General features: G+C 44.7%; 1 protein-coding gene across 1 annotated transcript in view; it reads left to right on the top strand.

Annotated features, from left to right (window-relative positions):
* LOC141197715 (uncharacterized) overlaps positions 1-22,664 on the top strand; it is a 200,376-nt gene that overhangs the window by 108,780 nt on the left and 68,932 nt on the right. The window contains 5 exon segments of the mRNA XM_073662801.1: positions 9,222-9,350; positions 12,360-12,533; positions 12,617-12,740; positions 12,824-12,921; positions 13,120-13,210. Coding sequence (XP_073518902.1) covers positions 9,222-9,350; positions 12,360-12,533; positions 12,617-12,740; positions 12,824-12,921; positions 13,120-13,210 — 616 coding nt within the window.

The raw sequence follows: 22,664 nt of genomic DNA on the forward strand, positions 1-22,664 counted from the left end.
ACCGTGTTCACTAAAGGGATTAACTAGTGGGACAGTTTTATAGGTCAGGTCATTCCGTATGAGACGATACCAAATATATGTACTTTTATTGTTTGTTTTTTTTTTCATAAGATTATTTATTTATTGGTACAATATATTTTTATTTTTTTGGGATTCTTTTTTTTCATTTTTTTCATTTTATATTTTTACAATTTTTATTTTTATTTTTTTTTTTCCACTTTCTGCCATTTTTCTTACTTTTACACATTGTCCCACTATGTGACTTTCACTTTTTACATTCTGATCAGCTGTATAGCATAGAGAACAGCAGCTCCCTGTGCTATACAGGCTGTCAGAGCTGCACCGGCAAAAGTTACTTTGGTCACGCACTGCGCATGACCAAAGTAACTTCTTGACTTCTGGTGACCCGGATGTTGTCATTACGACTTCGGGTCACCATGATAACATCCGGGACCGGACTCAGACACCGCGGGACGCCGGAGAGGATGTAAGTATCGGTGTTTACCACCCCCCTTGATTTTGATCGCAGCATTTCGGGGGTTAATGTGCAGGGAGCAGTCCCGCACTGCTAACTGCACAAAACACCGTGTGTCAGCTGTGACAATCAGCTGACGCCCCCGGTGGCGATCGTGGGCGAAATCGCCGAGGCGTACTAATGTGTATCAGGCTCTTAAGTCCCAGGGTGAGGGACTTAAATGGAGTATAATATTTGGCAGCTTCCAAAACATTTCACGATTATTATCGCAGTAATATCTGATCACCTCTGCTGACCAAGTTTCTCTGCAGTAGCGGTATAGCGATGCTATTGGTCAGCGACCAATTCTGGATATATTTTGAACGCACAACTGGCACACTTAAAATGGAGTATAATATTTGGCAGCTTCCAAAAAATTTCACGATTATTACCGCAGTAATATTTGATCACCTCCAATGATGGACAAGTTTCTCTGCTTCCACAATACAGCAATGCTATTCAAATCAACCAAATCTGGCTGTATGCTGCTAACAAGCAAATGGAGCAGTAAAAATGGGGTATTATATTGTTTTTCACAAAAATTATCAGGAATAAGAGCAAAAGGAATATTATTAGCCCTGATATCTAGGGCTATTGATAGGAGTTCCTGCAGCAGAAAGAACATGCAATGAACCCTATTCTGTACTTTACAAGCTCTCCACAAACTCTGCCTAACTACTGCTAACCGCATCAGGATGAGCCCTTACAAGGATTGTTGGAGTAGATGAAATAAATAATAGTGCTGTGGAATTCCTGCCTAAAATAAGCGCCACTTCTCTCCCTCACACAGCAGCACCTCTCCCTACTCTGCCTGTTTGATGGGGTAGACTGTGACGATTATAGGGTCCCAGGTCTTGTACTGACCCGATGATGCTATGCAGCCAGCCAATCACTGTAATGTCACAACCAATATGGCTACGGCATTACTGTGACTTTCAGGCAATCCATGCATGTTAATTGGCTGCCTAAAAAGTACCAAACATGCAGGGTGGAAACTCGAGCTCCCGCCCGAACATTCAAAAAATACTTGCCGAGTAACGAGCATTCCGAGCACTGTGATGCTCGGGCAAGTAATGAGTAGTGACGAGCAAGCCCGCTGATCACCCTTGGGAATAAATGACTGCAATCAATCGCTTCCTATAACCATCAATAAGCTTCTTACACCTCTCAACTGGAATTTTGGACCACTCTTCTTTTGCAAACTGCACCAGGTTTCTCATATTTGAAGAGTGCTTCAATTTTAAGATCTCTCCATAGGTATTCAATGGAATTGAGATCTGGACTTATTGCAGAACTCTCTAGTGCTTTGTTTCCATCCATTTCTGGGTGTTTCTTGAAGTTTGTTTGGAGTCATTGTCCTGTTGGGAGACCCGGGACCTAGGACACAAACCCAGCTTATGACACTGGGCACTATATTGCGACCCAAAATCCATTGGTAATCTTTAGATTTCATGATGCGTTGCACAGTCAAAGCACCCAGTGTCAGAGGTAGCCAAACAACCCCAAAAAATCTTTGAACCTCCACCATATTTGACTGTAGGTACTGTGTTCTTTTCTTTGTAGACCTCATTCATTCTTTGGTAGACAGTAGAATGATGTGCTTTACGAAAAACGTCTATCTTGGTCTCATCTATCCACAATACACTTTATACAAAGGATTTTGGCTTAAGTACATTTTGGCAATCCTCCTGCGTTTAATTTAATTGAAATATCGACGGATAGTACACAATGACACTGATAAACCCTGAGCCTGCAGGATAGCTTGAATTTCTTTGGAATTTGATTGGGGCTGCTTATCTACCATCTGGACTATTCTGCATTGCAACCTTTCATCAATTTTTCTCTGCCGTCCATATCCAGGTAGATTAGCTACATTGTCATGGGTTGTAAACTACTTAATTATGTTGCGCACTGTGGACAAAGGAACATCAAGATATCTGGACTTGTAACCTTGAGATTGTTGATATTGCTCAACAATTTTGGTTCTCAAGTTCTCAGACAGTTCTCTTCTCCTCCTTCTGTTCTCCATGCTTAGTGTAGCACACATACACACAGTGCAAAGATTGAGTCAACTTCTCCCCTTGTTATCTGGTTTCAGGTGTGATTTTCATATTGCCCACACCTGTTACTTGCCACAGGTGAGTATGAACGAGCATCACATGCTTGAAACAAAGTTGTTTACCCACAATTTTGGAAAAGGACCAAAAATTTTGTTTCACCTATTTTTGGGGTTTTGTGTGAAATTTTGTCCAATTTGCCTTTTTTCTGTATTTTTTGTGTTGTTCCAATACACACAAAGGAAATTAACATGTGTATAACAAAACGTGTGTAATTGCAATCATTTTCTGGGAGAAATACTTCATTTTCTGGAATAATTTCAAGGGTTCCAACACTTTCGGCCATGAGTGTATATATACCCCAGTACGGTCACTGCCAACTCCACATTAACAAAAGGATCTACTAACTGCTACCACCAATCGTTTATACAAGCCAATTGGACACCTGTTATAGGTAGTGAATGGCTTCAGGGCTGAGGTTTACAGAGTAAGAGGAATGGAGCTATTAAATTTTAGATATTTAATCCAGAAAGGTAGGCGGTGTTTATAAAAAATATACAAAGATGATACAAAATGGAAGTAAAACAATACAGTATATACAATTACATGCAAAAGAGAAGTACTAAACCTGATGTTGCAAGAATGGCTCTTATCTTTATGGAGAGAAGCACTCCGATTAGGAAAATGGAACACCCTCACAGCGAATTACGTCTTCGAGAAATGAACAATGACAGGACCCAAACTCTGGTTTTGACTAGATCAAAGTTATACCCACATACCTCCCCTTGATGGGCTCATATGGGGGCTGGTTGTGGGATTTGCTAGGTTTTTTCAAACTTTATGAGATCCCCAACTTTCAGGATATGTTCATATGTTCGCCCCCGGAGGTCCCAGGCGATAGATATTGTCGTCATGTTTCCTATTGCGATTTTATCTTTCTATAGAGATGAAACATGGCATGGATAGCACCATTCATTGGACCAATATTAATTTGGAGGGGCTATAATGGCCGTACTGTGATATGAGTGAATGGATTATGTTCGTTCCTTCGCTACAAAGCTGAAATCTTTTTCCCATAAATATCGGATTGATCCAAACCCCAATATTCTTCACGGACTACTGGCTCCAAAGTGTCTCAGACAAGCCGATTTAACAAAGGATGCTTTTGCCTCAGAAGTGTACTTTTCCACCGTTGTGTAAATGAATCTCAATCTTGATGACTGGCTCCCAGAGCAGATCTATGCTGTAATTACCTGGTCACTGCACGACGTCCCTACTTCAATGGATGTTATAGTGCCAGCTCTCTCTCACTTCCCCAGTTATAATTAGTTTTTTTATGTCCCCAGTTATAATTAATCCCATATGTTCAATGTGAGGGTGATATGTCCCCTCTTTGGAGATGTCTTTATGGATTCTTAATTTTTCTCTACAACAGAGCCAGCAAAAAAGATACAGGAAAGGAACGGTCAGAGAGGTAGGAGGAGAAACAGGAGAGAACAATGTTCTTGAGGCCAATAGAGCATAGTGAGGAGGAGTTGATGATTCACAGTGTAAAATGAAGCAGAGAGATTGTTATGACTGAACCCTAACCCTCATACCAGGATGAACAAACTAGGGGTGATGTTAAACCTGCAAACCACAGGTTCACACACAGACTAGGCAAATCCCTAACCTGACCCTGATTTGTGCTTGCCTGACCATAGAGATTAGCACCCTAAAATTGTGCAATGGCACCCCCACACTCAACGTCAGCTGACCCTGAGTGTCCTTAACTGCACCCTCAACTTTACACAGAGTGTAACCCAAAACAACAGAATGAAGTGCACACAGACAGAGGGTGAAACAAGGGGCTAAGGATGTGTTCACACAGTCACACAGGAAACACGAAATAAGAAGGATCACATGCAAACGGAAAATGTGGAAAATCTCCCAGATCTCAAATGATAAAGAAAGGAAAGGGTACTGGGGAGGAAGACACACAAACAAACTTTAGGAAAAGCAACAGAGATTAACTAGGTAAGATAATTACTAGCTGAGGAGCTGGATGTCCAAACACTATCTGTCTAGAAATATAATTTGGAAGTGAGAAACACCTGAATAGAAGCAAAAAAAAGAAAGGAAAGAAAAGACAAAAGAACCATCAGTATTTGGTCAGAAACCAAACTGGTTGAGGTTCAGCAGAAAGGGAACCCGACCATGCAGTAAGAGGCCACCTAATCGAGTCCTGAAACCGAGGCATGACAGTACCCTGCCTTCTAAGAGGGGCAGCTGGACCATCAGGAACCCCCACCATCTGATGTCGCTGATGAAATGCTCTCACCAGACGATCCACATGAAGATCTTCTGAATTAACCCAGGAGTTATCTTCAGGACCCTAACCCTTCCACTTGACGAGATACCGTAAATGGCACCTGACCCACCTGGAACCCAGAACTTGCTCCAGCTCATACTCCCCATCCCCCTCAAATTCCACCTTAATTATGTCTTGAGGATCAGATGTCCCCTCAAACCATTTTAAAAGGGAAGAATGAAAGGAGTTAATGATCTTCCAAGCCAGAGGGAGTTGAAGTTTAACAGTCGCAGAATTCAAAGCTCCAATAATCTTATAGGGACCTACACATTTTGGAGCAAATCATCTTTAAGACGTAGATTTTTTTTGTGGACAACAACACAAACTCCCCCACCCTGAAGATAGAGGCCATCCTACGTCTGGGGTTGGCACCTTTTTTGGCCCAGTCACTGGTTACCGAAAGACCCCCTTCTATTTCCTTCCTGGCTTTAATTAATTGGGAAATAAGTCTCTCCTCCTCTGGGTTAGGCAGATCAGTGACAAAGTCCATGGACAAGTGAGTACAAGGTCGTGATGGAACCTCGTTAGGCGAGAAAAAACTCGCTGGAACCTGACGAGGGGTATTACCCCTGCCACAGGTTCTGCAATTACGAACATCACTACGAGACAAAACATCAGGTTTAATATACTAAGATCTGGGGTGACACGTTACAGAAGCAAAAGATCTCGAAACACATCTAGAAAAGCAGGGGTCACCCCATGGATTAACCTCTTGAGTCTCCCAATTGATAGCTGGATTGTGCTTTAATAACCATGGCAGGTCTAGCACTAATTTGGCAGGTAGAGAAGGTAGAATCATAAATGAAATGGATTCAGTGTGAAGCCCTCCTACATTTATAGATACCTTCTCAACCTTGATAGCCTAAATGGGTCTCCACATGGAGAATTATAGCACCACATATGAACATATAAATCAGTACAAACCATATGCAAACATACAAGTCCAATAACAACACAGAATTATTGCATAATACATTTCCATAATGGGATTCTAGTAAATGCAGACTGTATGATTACTACATACATATGTACAGTACAGACCAAAAGTTTGGACACACCTTCTCATTTAAAGATTTTTCTGTATTTTCATGACTGTGAAAATTGTACATTCACACTGAAGGCATCAAAACTATGAATTAACACATGTGGAATTATATACTTAACAAAAAGGTGTGAAACAACTGAAAATATGTCTTATAATCTAGGTTCTTCAAAGTAGCCACCTTTTGCTTTGATGACTGCTTTGCACACTCTTGGCATTCTCTTGATGAGCTTCAAGAGGTAGTCACCGGAAATGGTTTTCACTTCACAGGTGTGCCCTGTCAGGTTTAATAAGTGGGATTTCTTGCCTTATAAATGGGGTTGGGACCATCAGTTGTGTTGTGCAGAAGTCAGGTGGATACACAGCTGATAGTCCTACTGAATAGCAAAAAGAACTTCGGCACTCCATACATGAAAATATAAGAAATATTGTATCTAGACTAATGTCATTTTGAAAAATGAAGGTTTTTTGCGCATAATTTGGCCAATTTATGTGTGCCCATCAACCACGACAAGGTCACCTTCGTATGATGGGAAACTACGCTATGCTACCACTGGATATGCCACTCTTGGGCTGTAAGCCTGTATGGACAATATGTCTCTGCTTGGGCTTTTAACCTACAATGTATGGGCTGGTAGAGCTAGTTAAAACCACCTGTGACTGAATGGGAGGGACACATGGTCAGAAAAAAGGCTGTCAAACTTCTAATAGTGTGAACACGTACCTGCTGCAATGCTCCAGGAGCGGGATCCCAAAAATGATTAATAGAAAAAAGAGAGGGGTCGCTCACTGGTCTATTCGGGTGCTCTGAAGAAAAGAGTAATTGAGATTACTCTTTTCATCAGAGCACCCGAATAGACCAGTTTGACAGGTGGTTTTAACTAGCTCTACCAGCCCATACATTGTAGGTTAAAAGCCCAAGCAGAGACATATTGTCCATATAGGCTTACAGCCCAAGAGTGGCATATCCAGTGGTAGCATAGCGTAGTTTCCCATCATACGAAGGTGACCTTGTCGTGGTTGATGGGCACACATAAATTGGCCAAATTATGCGCAAAAAACCTTCATTTTTCAAAATGACATTAGTCTAGATACAATATTTCTTATATTTTCATGTATGGAGTGCCGAAGTTCTTTTTGCTATTGAGATTACTCTTTTCTTCAGAGCACCCGAATAGACCAGTGAGCGACCCCTCTCTTTTTTCTTCTAGTCCTACTGAATAGACTGTTAGAATTTGTATTATGGCAAGAAAAAAGCAGCTAAGTAAAGAAAAACTAGTGGCCATCATTACTTTAAGAAATGAAGGTCAGTCAGTCCGAAAAATTGGGCAAACTTTGAAAGTGTCCCCAAGTGCAGTTGCAAAAACCATCAAGTGCTACAAAGAAACAGTCTCACATGAGGACCGCCCCAGGAAAGGAAGACCAAGAGTCACCTCTGCTTCTGAGGATAAGTTTATCCGAGTCACCAGCCTCAGAAATCGCAGGTTAACAGCAGCTCAGATTAGAGACCAGGTCAATGCCACACAGAGTTCTAGCAGCAGACACATCTCTTCAACAACTGTTAAGAGGAGACTTTGTGCAGCAGGCCTTCATGGTAAAATAGCTGCTAGGAAACCACTGCTAAGGACAGGCAACAAGCAGAAGAGACTTGTTTGGGCTAAAGAACACAAGAAATGGACTTTAGACCAGTGGAAATCTGTGCTTTGGTCTGATGAGTCCAAATTTGAGATCTTTGGTTCCAACCACAGTGTCTTTGTGCGATTCAAAAAACGTGAACGGATGGACTCTACGTGCCTGGTTCCCACCGTGAAGCATGGAGGAGGAGGTGTGATGGTGTGGGGGTGCTTTGCTGGTGACACTGTTGGGGATTTATTCAAAATTGAAGGCATACTGAACCAGCATGGCTACCACAGCATCTTGCAGCGGCAGGCTATTCCATCCGCCTTGCATTTAGTTGGACCATCATTTATTTTTCAACAGAACAATGACCCCAAACACCTCCAGGCTGTGTAAGGGCTATTTGACCAAGAAGGAGAGTGATGGGGTGCTACGCCAGATGACCTGGCCTCCACAGTCACCAGACCTGAACCCAATCGAGTTGGTTTGGGGTGAGCTGGACCGCAGAGTGAAGGCAAAAGGGCCAACAAGTGCTAAGCATCTCTGGGAACTCCTTCAGGATTGTTGGAAGACCATTTCCGGTGACTACCTCCTGAAGTTCATCAAGAGAATGCCAAGAGTGTGCAAAGCAGTCATCAAAGCAAAAGGGGGCTACTGTGAAGACCCTAGAATATAAGACATATTTTCAGTTGTTTCACACTTTTTTGTTAAGTATATAATTCCACATGTGGTAATTCATAGTTTTGATGCCTTCAGTGTGAATGTACAATTTTCATAGTCATGAAAATACATAAAAAATCTTTAAATGAGAAGGTGTGTCCAAACTTTTGGTCTGTACTGTATATTAATATAAAGTGCCTAGTACATATACATAAACTTCAGGAAAGTACCGTATACACACTGTATATCTCTGTGAATAGCTACCTGTGATTTCACTTACTGCCCACTAGATGGCCCTATAACACTATAGCAATTTTATCTCAAGTATCTGATGGTTTACTCTTACCTACTCTTGGAAACTTGGAAATTAGTGATTTGTGACTATGACTGGATTAGGTATCACTCTGATCTGAATTTTGTTCTCACCCTTCTTTTAAAACATTCGTATACTTTGTCATTGTTTTAATATTATTTAATAAAGATTGTTTCATTTTACTTCTTTGGGTCTATGCACTTCCTTTCCTTTTGGGCTGGTATGTATTTTGGAAGTACCCGTTGATATATACTGTATGGTCAACTATAGACATGAACTGATCTGAGAGATAGCTGTTTAGACTGGAGTGGACCAAGCGTTCCAGGGGTTTAGAAATAAAGGGAAGCTTAGAGACCGGTCTGTAGATAGCAGCGCACTTCTGGTCCAGGGATGTTTTTTTTTAAGTAAAGATGTTATATCAGCGTGTTTGAATAAAGAGAGAAAGAAACCGGAAGAAAGAGACAGGTTTAATATTATAGTTAGGCAGGTGATGACAGCTTGGGAAAGAGACTGGAGGAGATGTGAGGAAATAGGGTCATAAGGCAAGAAGACGCAAGGAGCCTGGTCACTTCTTCTGTGACAGGCTTGAGGTGCGAGAGGAAAGGGGATCTAGGCTCTGATAGGATAATGTAAAGCTGTCTTGACGGATGTGGTTGATTTTTTTGTAGGAAATAAATGGCCAGATCATCAACGCTGAGGTTGGCAACTGGGGCCTGTACTTTAGGGCTCAGGAGGGAGTGGAAGGTTTCAAAGAGTCATCTTGGATTGTTGGCTACTCTAGTGTTGTGATGAGAGGGGTAAGGTAGACTTGTTTGCCCAGATGGAGAGCAGAGGTATACATTTTGAGCGTGAACTTATAGTGGATGAAGTCTTCTGCTGAAAGGGATTTTCTTCATAAACTCTCGGCACACCTTGAGCAGCACTGGAGAAAACGTGTTTGCAGGGTGTGCCAGGGATGCTGCCTATGTCATGTCTTTCTGCGTGTAGCCGGTGCTGCTTCATCCAGGGCTCTCTGCAATATATTATTATAATGTGACAATGCTGAGTCTGGACAGGAGAGGGAAGATATGGGAGCTAAAGATGACTATAGATTCTTCATAAGCTGCTGGGTATTGATGGCACGTAGATTTCTATATGTGTGATAAGTGGGGGTGTCTTGGGTATGGAGAAAGTTCTAGATAGAGAAGGAAAGAAGGTTGTGGTCCGAGAACAGGAGAGGAGAGTTAGTAAAGTCATCCAGCGAGCAGAGACGGGAGAAGACCAGGACCAGAGTATTCCCGTCTTCATGCGTAGGAGAGTTAGTAAGCTGTGAAGGGCCAAATGAGGAGGTTAGAGAAAGAAGATGAGAAGCAGATGGGGAGAGTGGCTTGTCAATGGGGATATTAAAGTCTCTCATGATGAGTGTGGGGATGTCAAAGGATAGAAAGTGAGAAAGCCAGGATAGTAACAAAAATAAATTCACAATGTGGGATTGCCGCGTCTGTCTTTCCTTTGTAACCAACACCTAGAGTGGTTGTAACCCAGATCAGCTCTGCTATTGACTTGTATATAGTGAGCTGTTTACCCCTGTAACTAGGGCTTCTATGGAGGTTACAGTGGAAAAGATGAACAATAAAGGGAAAAAAAGTGTCCCTCAGAATATTATGATTTCTTGGATGTCAAATTATGTTGAGCTGTTAATTTACAGGATTATAGTCTGTACAGGAACGATTGGACAAATAAATGAGGGGAAGGGGTCTGCTTACAGTATATGTAAAATCGTCCCTAAAACTCATCCTACATGATAGTACAGGCGAGGACAAAACATGTAGAGTCCCTGTGTATGGAGATAAGGGGAGTGAAAAAGAAGGAGGACCCAGAGGGAACCCACGGAATTACAGGGAAGGCATACAAACTCCTTGCAGATGTTACCATTGGTGGGATTTAAGTCCAGGACCCCAACGCTGCACAGCAGCAAGGCTAAGCACTGAGTGGCCGATCACAGTACAGGCCTGCAGACACTGTGGCCCCTGATCATGTGACCCCTGACTCCTCCCCTCCTGTGACCTCATCACAGGTCCTGTGCGCACAGAGCAGCCATATATGTGGTGGTGGCTCTGCAGGTGGAGGTATGTGGAGATTCCCCATTATTCACTGGTTCCAACCGTCTAGCAGGACAGTTCTAATTTGGGGGAGCTGTCCCAATCAGTCAGGGGTACGTCCAGACTTTCACTCTGTGTTTGCAAGTCGTCTTCTCTCCTCACCAGCTCTGTTCCACTCTGTTCACACTTACATTCATTTAATCAACTCATTCTTCACTTTTCTACAAATCTGGGCCCCGATGATTCGAACACACAACTTCTTGTACTGGTATGTGGAGCTACATTTCTATGTACCAGTGTATTACTATGTACCTGTTTTCATAGAATCATAGTGTTAGAGTTGGAAGGGACCTCCAAGGTCACCGTGTCCAATGTAGTTTACAGGATTTATTCTAGAGCTAAAATCAAAAGTTTTTTTCATGACACATTGTACTTTGTTAGTGTTAAATTTAGGTTTTTATGTTTTGCTTTTATTTATCTGATTACTGTACTTGTTTTTTATTATGTATACCCCTTTTTCACATGTAAAGCACCAGGGAATAAATGGCGTTATAATAATAAATAATAATAATTTATAAAAATATCGCCCATTTTGACAAAAGTTTCAAAAAATTAACAATTTTCAAACTTTGAATGTTTATACCTTTTAATCCAGGTAGTCATGAAGCACAAAACAGTAAAAAAAAAATAACAATTATGCACCATTCGTGACACTTTTGGCATGAGACAACATCCGCACACACCTTGCGATATTTTGGAATCAACAGGTGCTTGACCACATGTTGAGCTTGCATGAAGTTTCAAAACAGAGAGAAAGGCGACTCTCTGTGTCCCATAAAACACTTTTTATTGAAGAACCTTTAAAACATGGATGAAGAAGGGTTCAGGCTCAATAATCAGACAACGGCCCTTTTGCATGCGATGGTGCTTTAACAGGTCAACCTGGACGCCATCGTTTGTCTATCGAGCCTGCACCCTTCTGCGTCAATGTTTTTAAGGTTCTTCAATAAAAAGTGTTTTATAGGACAGAGAGTGGCGCCATTCCCTTTTTTTGAAAAAAAAAATTACATTTACCTTAGGCATGCTTCCTACGTCCGTATAAAACAGGTACATGAAACCTGCAACGTTTAGGCTACGTGTGAACCCGACCTTACAGACGTGTTTGGCAAAATGGCCTTTAAAAAAAACTACAACTTGTCTCACACAAAAAAGCAAGACTTCATATAGTGAACCTTACGTAAAAATGACAAAGTTCTGGCTGCTACAACTATGAAGGAGTAAACAAAAAATAAATTAAGACCACGGGAGCACATGCTGGGAGGTGCGGTGCGCACATTCAGGCCAGGAAGTGTTTTAGGTTATTGCTCTCAACCAGTAACCCCAACTTGGTAATTTTTTTTCATAATATTTTGCATGATTTCACATCGTCATATCTTCTTTCCATTCAGGTTCCTCATAAAATTCATCTTTTAAGTTGACATCTACTACAAAATTTACCTTGACCAGGTAAAAATGGAAATGAACAGGAACAAGATGGCGGAGAGGATATTCCACCTCACCCTAGAGATCCTCTTCCGGCTTACTGGAGAGGTGAGAGATTCTGATGACGTCACATTACATCATTCTTATCTATGGGAATAGCAGATGGACAGAACTGGAGAGGTGAGGACTCTGGAAATGTCTGTAGTCATATTTATTAATGTGTCTCTCCATAACCAGGATTACACAGTAGTGAAGAAGACCTCTAGTGAGCGCTGTCAGGACCCTGTGTCTGAGGGATGGAGAAGACCCCTGAGCCCAATCACGGGACCTCCACCTTACACCCTGATACATGAGGACATCAATGACCAGAAGATCCTAGAACTCACCTACAAGATGATTGAGCTGCTGACTGGAGAGGTGACACTGCTGGGAATGCTGGGACATTATACAGTAACGCTATGAAGGGATCGGGGGGATGACGGTATCATTGTATGTGTCAGGTTCCTATAAGGTGTCGGGATGTCGCCGTCTATTTCTCCATGGAGGAGTGGGAGTATTTAGAAGGACACAAAGATCTGTACAAGGACGTCATGATGGAGGTTCCCCAGCCCCTCACATCACCAGGTAATAGACAGGACTAAATACACACGGCCTATAATTATCTGTAAGTAAAGAATGAATTCAGTCCCTGCATGTGTTTCCTCCAGATCTATCCAGTAAGTGGACAACACCAGAGAGATGTCCTCATCCTCTTCTTCCACAGGACTGTAAACAAGAAGATCCCAATGTTCCTCAGGATCATCAGGTAGATGGAGAGAAGGTGTCATGAGATCTCCCCTATGATGTGTAGACGGCTGTGAAGGTCTTGTGCTCAGTCTTGTTTTATCCACCAGTATTATATGTTTTATACTTGTGTAATGAGAACGGTGGAGATGGCAGGATTAGAGCTGATCATAGATGGGACTTCTCCATCTGTCTGTGACTTTTACAATATTTGTTTCAGGGTGAAGATCTGACCCATATTAATACTACAGAGACATATGTGAGGGGTGATGAGCGGTGTAAAGAGGAGATTCCTACATATGACCACCCAGGTGAGTAGAGACCACTAAATGCAGAGAAGTCACAGATCCTGTGGTCATTATATTATGAGTTTGATCACACAAGTAAGTGACGTGCATTTTACTTGCAGATAGATTTGATGCGTAATAAAAAAAGCTTTTTTTTTTACACCTTTTTTGATTAACGCGTTTTGGCAGCAAATCTTTAATGCTCAGAGTTTTATTTGCTGCAGAAAGGCTCCATGTCTCCAATTGTAATGTAGTTGTGAGTTGCCAGATTACAGCTGAATGTCAAGAAGAGAGCCGGGTCACACACAGAAGTCAGGCAGGTGGACATCTAAGCTGGAGAAGCCAAGGTCAATATCTAGCAGCAGTACACGTCCCGGAAGAGCAGTCAAGTGAGAAGCCAAACCGTTCTGCGGTCAACAAGAAGTATGTAGGCAGATCAGGAAAGGGTTTATAAGTAGAGATGAGTGAACTTGTTCGGAAAATGTTCGCCAATCTCAAAGTCGACACGAACATGGCAGATTTGGATTCGTGTTCGGACCCCCGAGCTTTTTCCTCAAAATCGGCAAAATTCGGCCAAAGTTTGGTAAATGATAGAGTTCCCACTAATGCTTTTGTCTAGGATAGTTGTTCTGTATGATGTGTGGAGATGACATGTTTGATGTGGGGAGAGGAGCGGCAGACTGTTATCCTTTTTTTTTGTTGTTTAACTTAATGTGTGGAGATTCCGGCAGCCAATCAGGGTGCAGAAACCATCCACAACGTCCAGAAAGAAGGGCTTATGTCATTGGCTGCCGAAGCCACATGTCCCTCACCATATAAAAAGCAGACATGTGGCTTGGCCACTATTTTGTCAGTGTAACAGCATAGTGAGGCTCCTGCTGGAAGCTGTCAGATCGTTAGCTAGGCGGTTTAATGTCAGCTAGTTCAGATAGATAGGATCTTGTGTCAAATCGACCTTCCAGCAGATCAATCCTTTGTGCTAGTTGTGCGGTCCCACCAACAGTCCACATTTCAGCAGATCAATCCCTTGTGCTAATTGTGTGGTTCAGCCAGCAGTCCACATTTCAGCTTCTAAATCCTTTGCGCTAATTGTGTGGTCCAGACACTAGTCCACATTTCAGCATATAAATCTTTTGTGCTAATTCTGTGGTCTAGCCACACTATCTCAGCAAATAAATGCTGATTGTTATTTTAGTGACAGGTGACTGACAGGTCTGGATCTAGGGTTGTGAAACAGCTGGTTAAAAGAGGGGAAGGGTACATCCAATATGAGTGGGGAAAGCAAGGTCGTGGTGGAAGGGGGAATAGGCTTGGTGTACGAGGTGTATGTGGGGTAGGTGGTAATGTTACTGAAAGCTCTACTGAACAAACACCGGCTCGTCCTATCCAAAGACAACTGACAATTTGTGTTACTGGACGGACTACTCCACTCCCTTTCTTTGGCAGTCGCACAGCGGTGCGCCTTGTAGACCAGGGCCAGAAAGAGCATGTGCTCCAATAGATGGCAAGCACTGCATCAAGTGTCCTCTTCCTCCACCTTAACATCACACACAGTACAATCCTCCGAGATGGCACCCCAATTATCCTTGTTTCCCCCCACGTCACAACTCTCAAACCGTCCAACTGACTGTGCCACAGATGGGTGAGTCTGCAGAGCTGTTCACACATCCAATTCCATGGGCATCAGAGGTCTGCTCCAAAGATTTACAGACTCTAGAGGAGGAAAGCATCTGCACCGATGCCAAAAAATGTTTCAGTTGGATCCGGGGCCAAATGAAGTAGGGTCCAAGCAGAATCCAGGCCCTTGTCACCAGACGTTAACCCCTGGGGGTGAAGGTGATCATGATGAGACTCAGATTCCTGAGGCGCACACGGACTGTACTGTGCTGTCAGGGCAGGAAGAGGAGGAGGGTGACTCTCGGGGCGAGGAGTGGGAGAATAGAAAGGATAATTATGAGGTTCTAGATCCCAATTGGTGTAAACCCAGAGGCACACAGCTGAGTAGTTCAGCAGAGATGATGGAGGAGGAGGAAGACGAGGAGATTACGTTGCAGCTTCAGGCACAGACACGGAGTTGTGCAATCACGACAAACACTGCATCCTCAGCCACAACTCTGGCTATGGCCAGCAGTGCTCGCTGGTCTGCAGTTTGCAGGGGCGGCAAGGGTTGCCTATCCTGGGCCTTTTTTGAGACTGCAAAGGATGACCAAACTCACGTTATCTGCCAACTTTGTAAAAAATCGATTCAGTAGAGGCATCCAATAATTTGACTACTATATGCATGAACCGGCACATGCGCGATAAATATGCGTTAGAATTTCACTATGCTAAAATGCGGACTAGCGGGCCTCCCCAACCACCGGCCGCCCCATCAACCACATCTGCTGCTTCTTCCTCCTCCATCGCCGTGGCAAGTGTTCTCACATAAGTCTCCGGCTGCAGAACCTCCACTTGTTTATCCGGTACAGTCGGGGTGAGTGAGAGCCCGTCATCTGTTACGGAAGTGGACGTGCCTGCTGTTTTTGACCGATCTCAGACACCAAGCACACCACATCTTTCTCAATTCACCATAACATCTCTGCCTGCACCTCACTCACAGTCCAGCAGTTTGTCGTATTCACCCTGCTCCACCCTCTCATCTCAGCCAGTCCTCGGTCCCGCAGTTGTAGTCACATAAAAGATTGTTTCCTCCTACACATGCCAAAGCTAAGAGCTTGAATTTCACCATCTCCAACATGTTTGCTACGGAAATGCTGCCTTTCCTACTGGTGGATACAGATGGTTTCCTAAAGCTGATGGCCGTTGCAGTCCCCCAGTACCAGTTGCCCAATCACCATTACTACTCTAAGAAAGCTGTGCCTGTGCTACACCAGCATGTTGCAGACAACATCACTGGTTTCTTGAAAAAAATTTATGTCTGCCAGGCTGCATTTGACCACAGATGCCTGGACGAGAAAGCATGGCCAGGGGCGTTACATCTTGCTGACTGGGCACTGGTGACTCTGGTGGCTGTGGGGGCAGAAGGGGAAGGGACTGCTCCACAAGTCTTAGAATTCCCAAGGCTTGCGGGACAAACCTCTGTATGTAACACTTCATCCACTGCTTCTGCCTTCTCCCCCTCCACCAGGGCCCTCAACCTGTGCCTTTATAAGACATGCGTTCCAGGGAAGCCCGTGTGCGATAACGGTGCAAACCTGGTGGCGGCTCTACGTCAGTGCAACCTCACACATGTGCCTCATATGGCTGATGTACTCAACCTGGTGGTACAGCAATTTCTCTGCCACTATCCTGTCCTGGATGCACTGCTGCAGAAAGTATGGTCACTGTGTGCTCAATTCCATCATTGGCACCCTGCGAGTCATCGACTTGCATCGCTACAGATGTCTTTGACCATATGTCAAGGAATATCACACTTTCCTTGAAAAAATCTAAGTCTGACAGGGTGCATTTCACCACTGACACCTGGAAGAGCAACCATGGCCAAGGCCATTACATCTTGATGACTGGGCACTGTGAGACTGTGGGGGCAGGTGGGAAAGGGACTGCTCCACAAGTCTTGGAATCCCCAAGTCTTGCAGGACAAACCTCTGTATCTAACACTGCGTCTCACTCCTCCATCTCCTCTAGGGTCTCCATCTCCTCTAGTGCCTCCACCTGTGCCTTAAACCTATGCCTTAATGAGACACGTGTTCCAACAGTGGACAGAGAATACCCTCAACTCCGTACTGCGCAGCCAGGGCTAACCCCAGTCAGGCAGTGTTTAAATTAATATGCCTTGGAGACCACAGTCACACAGCTCAAGAGTTATGGACAGCTATCCAGGCCCAGTTTGAGCAATCGCTGTCTCCACTGACCTTGGAGCCAGGAAAGGCCGTGTGCGATAACTGTGTGAACCTGGTGGCGGCCCTACGCCGGGGCAACTTCACACATGGGCCGTGCATGGCTCATGTCTTCAACCTGCTGGTAAAGCAATTTCTTCTCCAATATCCCAGCCTAGATGTGCTGCTGCAGAAAGCACGTCAATGTGTTCTCACTTTTGCAGTTCGCACCCCACGGGTCATCGACTTGCATCATTACAGAGGTCTTTTGGCTTACTGGTTAACCGGTTGATATGCAATCTGCCGATATGATGGAATTCAACTCTGCACATGTTGCGACAAGCCCTGGTGAAGTATGTGATTTTGCATAGCCTGGGCCAACGCAGTACAGACCTGCGAATCACGCTTGGGTAGTTGGCACAGATGAAGGACCTCTGCACCCTTCTGCACAGTTAGCGCTGTCATCAGCATCACTATTCTGGTACATTGAATAGTCTGCAGGAGAAGGTGGTGGTCCCAGAGGAAGATGAGGAAGCAGAGGAGGATGCGTAAAGGATAACAATATTTCTAAGTTCCGGACTGTCGTCGCACAGGCTGGTGCCATGGGAGGGTGGATTACAGTGATCGAGGGGTCTCATGATACCAGACAAACTGTTAGTGAAGGTGCAGGAGCCGAGGAACAAATGGAGGAGGACGAGGAGAAAGTGGTGATGGCCACGCAACAATCAGGAGATGAAGAGGATAATGATCCCCCCTCTGTTGTCCGTGGTTGGTGGGAGGGGACAGAGGAAGCAAGCTTGAGTGTTACCCCGCCGCCAACACATCATGGACTTGGACCTCATGGAAGCGCCCGACACATGAGCGCTTTCTTGCTCCACTATCTGCAACATGATGGCCGTATTGTTAGGATTAGAAATAATGCGGAGTACTGGGTTGCTTGTTACGATACTGGCGTAGTACTGTTGGAAACCAGTGGCCAAAGGAGCACCAGCAGGAACAGCAAGTGGTAGTAAAAGTTCTTGGAGATAGCAAGGAGTTTGCAGGATACAATCCAGGGTGAATAGATTAGTCTGGGTAAGAATGTTCAAGAGCTGGAGACTGAAACTCGGCTAATAACTAGACACACTACTCAAGCAATGAGTGAGAGATCCATGTGGCTTTAATCGGCCCAAACAGGAAACAAGATGGATTCCATAGATTCAGAATCTGCCATCTTGGTAAAGGGCAATTGCAGAACACAACAGCAGTCTCTTGTGGTAAGGAGTGAACCCAATATTAAAGTGAACAATAGCGGCCACTAGTGGTCAAACTGTAGAAGGGCAACAGAAATCCTGACATTGCCCCTCCGTTAGATCCACGATACAAGAGTAAATTTTACCAGATGCTTTTTCCTCTAGAAAGGGACGCATGCATGCTGGAGTATCCAAACACACTTGTAGACAATCTTAACTCCTTCGCGACCATGGGATTTTCCGTTTTTGCATTTTTGTTGTTTGCTCCCCTTGTTCCCAGAGCCATAGCGATTTTATTTTTTGGTCAATATGGCCATGTGAGGGCTTATTTTTTGCGGGACGAGTTGTAATTTTAAACACCATTACTAATTTTACCATATCATGTACTGGAAAACGGGAAAAAAATTCCAAGTGCGGTGAAATTGCAAAAAAAGTGCAATTCCACAGATGTTTTTTTAAAAATTTTTTTTACCACGTTCACTGAATGCTAAAACTGACCTGCCATTCATATTCTCCAGGTCATTATGAGTTCGTAGACACCAAACATGTACAGGTTCTTTTTTATTTAAGCGATGAAAAAAAATCCAAAGTTTGCTAAAAAAAAATTTAAAAAAATGGCGCCATTTTCCGAGACCCATAGTGTCTCCATTTTTCGGGATCTGGGGATGGTTGAGGGATATTTTTTGCGCACCGAGCTGACGTTTTTATTAATACCATTTTTGGGTAGATCCGATGTTTTGATCGCTCGTTATTGCATTATATTGCAATGTTGCGGCGACCAAAAAAAGGTAATTCCGGCGTTTAGAATTTTTTTCTCATTACGCCGTTTACGGATCGGATTAATTTTTTTTTCATATTGATAGACCGGGCGATTCTGAACGCGGCGATACCAAATATGTGTATGTAGGGTTTATTTTTTATCATTTTATTTTGAATGGGGCAAAAAAAACTTTTAGATTTTTTTAATTTTTTTAAATATTTTTAAAACCACTTTTTTTTAAACTTTTTGTTTGGTTCTATAGTCTCCATAGGAGACTAGAAGCAGCAACTGTCTGATCGCGTCTGCTACATACAGGGGACCAGTAGATCCCCTGTATGCAGCAGAAATGCTCCTGTACTATGAGCGCCAACCACTAGGTGGTGCTCATAGTAATCTTTACATGACAACCACTGGGGTCTGCTGCAGACCCAGGGTTGTCATGACCACCCATCGGTGACCCGCGATCACGTGACGGGGTCACCGATGGGCGGGGCTAAGGCCGCGCTTCCGGCGCGGCAATGTTAAATGCCGCTGTCAGAGATTGACAGCGGCATTTAACATGTTAACAGCCGCGGGTGGATCGCGATTCCACCCGCGGCTGTTGCGGGCACATGTCAGCTGTAATAATCAGCTGACAGGTGCCCGGTTCAGTGCTGGCTCAGGAGCCCTCACTGAACGGGGGTGATGGCCTGGGGCGTACTAATACGCCCTGGGTCGGTAAGGGGTCAAGAGTACTTTTCCCCAAGACAGCAGTGAGGCACACAATGTGCATCGCAGTTCTAGACTTCCAATCCTGGGAACGTCGAGTTGTCAACGCAAAAACATTAGCAGCAACAGCAGGGGTAAGTGGCACAAGCAATTTCAGTAAGGTGTTTCACACATTCTTTAGACCAGTTCGTGCACCAGCAGAACAGAGTACAAGTCTGACTCATAATGAACAACTCGAGAGGATGGTGCAGGAGTATCTCGAGCTCAATATCAATGCCATAAGAGGGGTTTGAACCCTTATGCATTTTGGGCTTCAAAAATGGAAGAGTGGCCTGAGCTCACTTATCACGCCTTGGAGGTTTTGTCATTCCCGGCAGCCAGCGTTCTCTCAGAACGTGTCTTCAGCGCTGCTGGTGGTGTCATGACGGATAAGCGCAACTGGCTTTCCCATGAAAGTGTAGACCCCCTAACCTTCAACAAGATGAACAAGTCATAGATCTCCAATGAGTTTTGCACCCCAATCGCAGATTGTGCAGACTAGGCAATGGTGTAGTTTTTAGTCTGCTGCATTGATCTCGCATTATTGCAGCCTGTGACACCTTTGGCGTGCCTACTGTGCATGCTGTTGCTACTGCTGCTGATGTTACTACCAATTTTTTGAAATGTGGAGACTCCAAGTTGGGTCTCCGTCTGCTGGGTTGCCTGTAGTGGAAGGGGTGTCAGAGCCCCATTATACTATTTCTACTATGGTGAAATTAATGCCACTTTAGTGGTGTATGGCAATAATTTTTAGAAATGTGGAGACTTGTGGTTGGGTCTCCTTCATGTGTGTTGCCTGTAGCAGGAGGGCTCCCAGACCGGCAGGCCTGCACTTACTTTCAATCAACAACCTTTGTTACTATTCTTAAATTTTTCTACTAATGGTAGCCTACAAAACTGATATTTGTGCTACCTGAGTGTGGCTGAGCAGAAAAGCAGTTTGCGCTGTGTTACGGGTCCGGATGGTGGAACCTCTGTGCTGCGGTGCAAGGAGGGACCAGAGGGGCGTGACTAAGTACCTACTCGGCCTGACCAAGGTCGCACGGCAGGTAACTGGCAGGTGCTTCCAGGTAAGCAGGCTGGTGGACACGGCAGGTAACTGGCAGGTGCTTCCAGGTAAGCAGGCGGGCAGAGCCCATAGACAGACTGGCGGGCTGGACTGTAGACAAACTGTCTGGCTGGATTGTAGTCAGACTGGCGGGCTGGACTGAAGAACAGGCTGGCAGACAGGACTGACTTACAGAGGGACCTGAGGGCTGAAGCAACAGTAAAAACACAGAGCAACAACCTTGCACTGACACCTCCATATTGGAGGAGGTGCTTTAAATAGGGAAAGTCCTCCGGCCATTGGACGGGGACTTTTAGGACGGCGTGCGTGGCCCCTTTAAGAGGGAGGGAGCGCTCGAGCGCCCTAAGCACAGTGCCCGGGAAACTGCATGCAGCAGCAGGGAGTCCGGAAGATGCCGGACCAGGACCACGGCGGTAAGGGGGCAGAGATGCCGATGCTACAGTACCCCCCCTTTACGCCCCCTCTTTTTTAGGCTTGCAAGAAATTCTTTAAGAAGAAAGAGGGGCATGGATGTTCTCCCTGGTTCCCAAGACCTCTCCTCTGGGCCAAACCCCTTCCAATCCACCAGAAAAAAGTTTTTTCCTCTTACCTTTTTGGTGGCCAAAATGTTCTCTACTTCATAGACGTCCTCAGCGGAGACCGGAGCTGGGGTGGTACATGGATCGTCAGAAAAAGAATTAAGAACAACTGGTTAGAGGAGAGATACATGGAAGGAGTTGGGAATCCGTAAGGTGGCTGGGAGTTTTAGCTTGTAAGTCACAGGATTGATTTGGTTCAGAACCTCGAACGGGCCAATGAACCGCGGACCCAACTTATACGATAGTATTTTGAGATGAACATATTTGGAGGAGAGCCGGACCTTGTCTCCCAGACGGAATTGAGGCTGATCCAGACGTCTCTTATTAGCATGTTTCTTCATCCGCTCGGAGGACTGAAGAAGTGCGGATCTAGTGTCTTCCCAAATAGCAGAAAATTTGCTGACCTGAGACTCCGCGGCAGGATTGTCCACTGAAGAAGACACAGGAAACGCAATCCGGGCGTGTTGACCGAAGACCACAAAGAACGGGAATTTGGAAGAAGACTCACTCTCATGGTTGTTATAGGAGAACTCGACCCAGGGTAGGAGCTCAACGCAATCGTTATGGTGAGCGTTGACGAAGTGCCGAAGGAAGCTTGTAAGGACCGGGTTGATACGTTCCACTTGACCATTGGACTGAGGATGATAAGCTGAGGAGAAATCCAAGGAGACATCCAGCAGCTTGCACGTAGCTCTCCAGAAGCGCGAAGTGAACTGGACCCCTCGATCAGACATAATGTGGAGGGGTAGGCCGTGGAGGCGAAAGATGTGATGGATGAAGTCCTTAGCCAGCACAGATGCAGACGGGAGACCAGGCAGCAGGATGATGTGGGGCATTTTAGAAAAGCAGTCAGCGACCACCCAGATGACAGTACAACCAGCAGAAAAAGGGAGATCCGTAACAAATTCCATAGCAATGTGTTGCCACGGAGCAGAAGGTACGGGAAGAGGAAGGAGACGGTCGGCTGGAAGATGCCTGGGCACCTTGTTATGGGCACAGGAGGAACAAGCCATGACGAAATCCGCAACATCCTTGAGTAGGTCAAGCGGAGCCACGGTCATTACTTTGGAGGGGTCGATGATATGCAGAGGCTCCTCCTCTTGGTCGGAAGACAGGAATGAGCAGGATAGAGCGTCGGCTTTAATGTTCGTGTCCGCAGGGCGGTAGTGTAGAGTAAAGCAGAATCGGGCAAAGAACAGAGACCACCGGGCCTGATGCGGATTGAGTCTTTGGGCGTTTTGTAAATATTCCAGGTTTTTGTGGTCAGTGTAGAT

This window comes from Phyllobates terribilis, unplaced genomic scaffold, assembly GCF_046119375.1.
Source record: "Phyllobates terribilis strain yellow unplaced genomic scaffold, ASM4611937v1 Scaffold_86__1_contigs__length_6382490, whole genome shotgun sequence".
Taxonomy (NCBI): Eukaryota; Metazoa; Chordata; class Amphibia; order Anura; family Dendrobatidae; genus Phyllobates; species Phyllobates terribilis.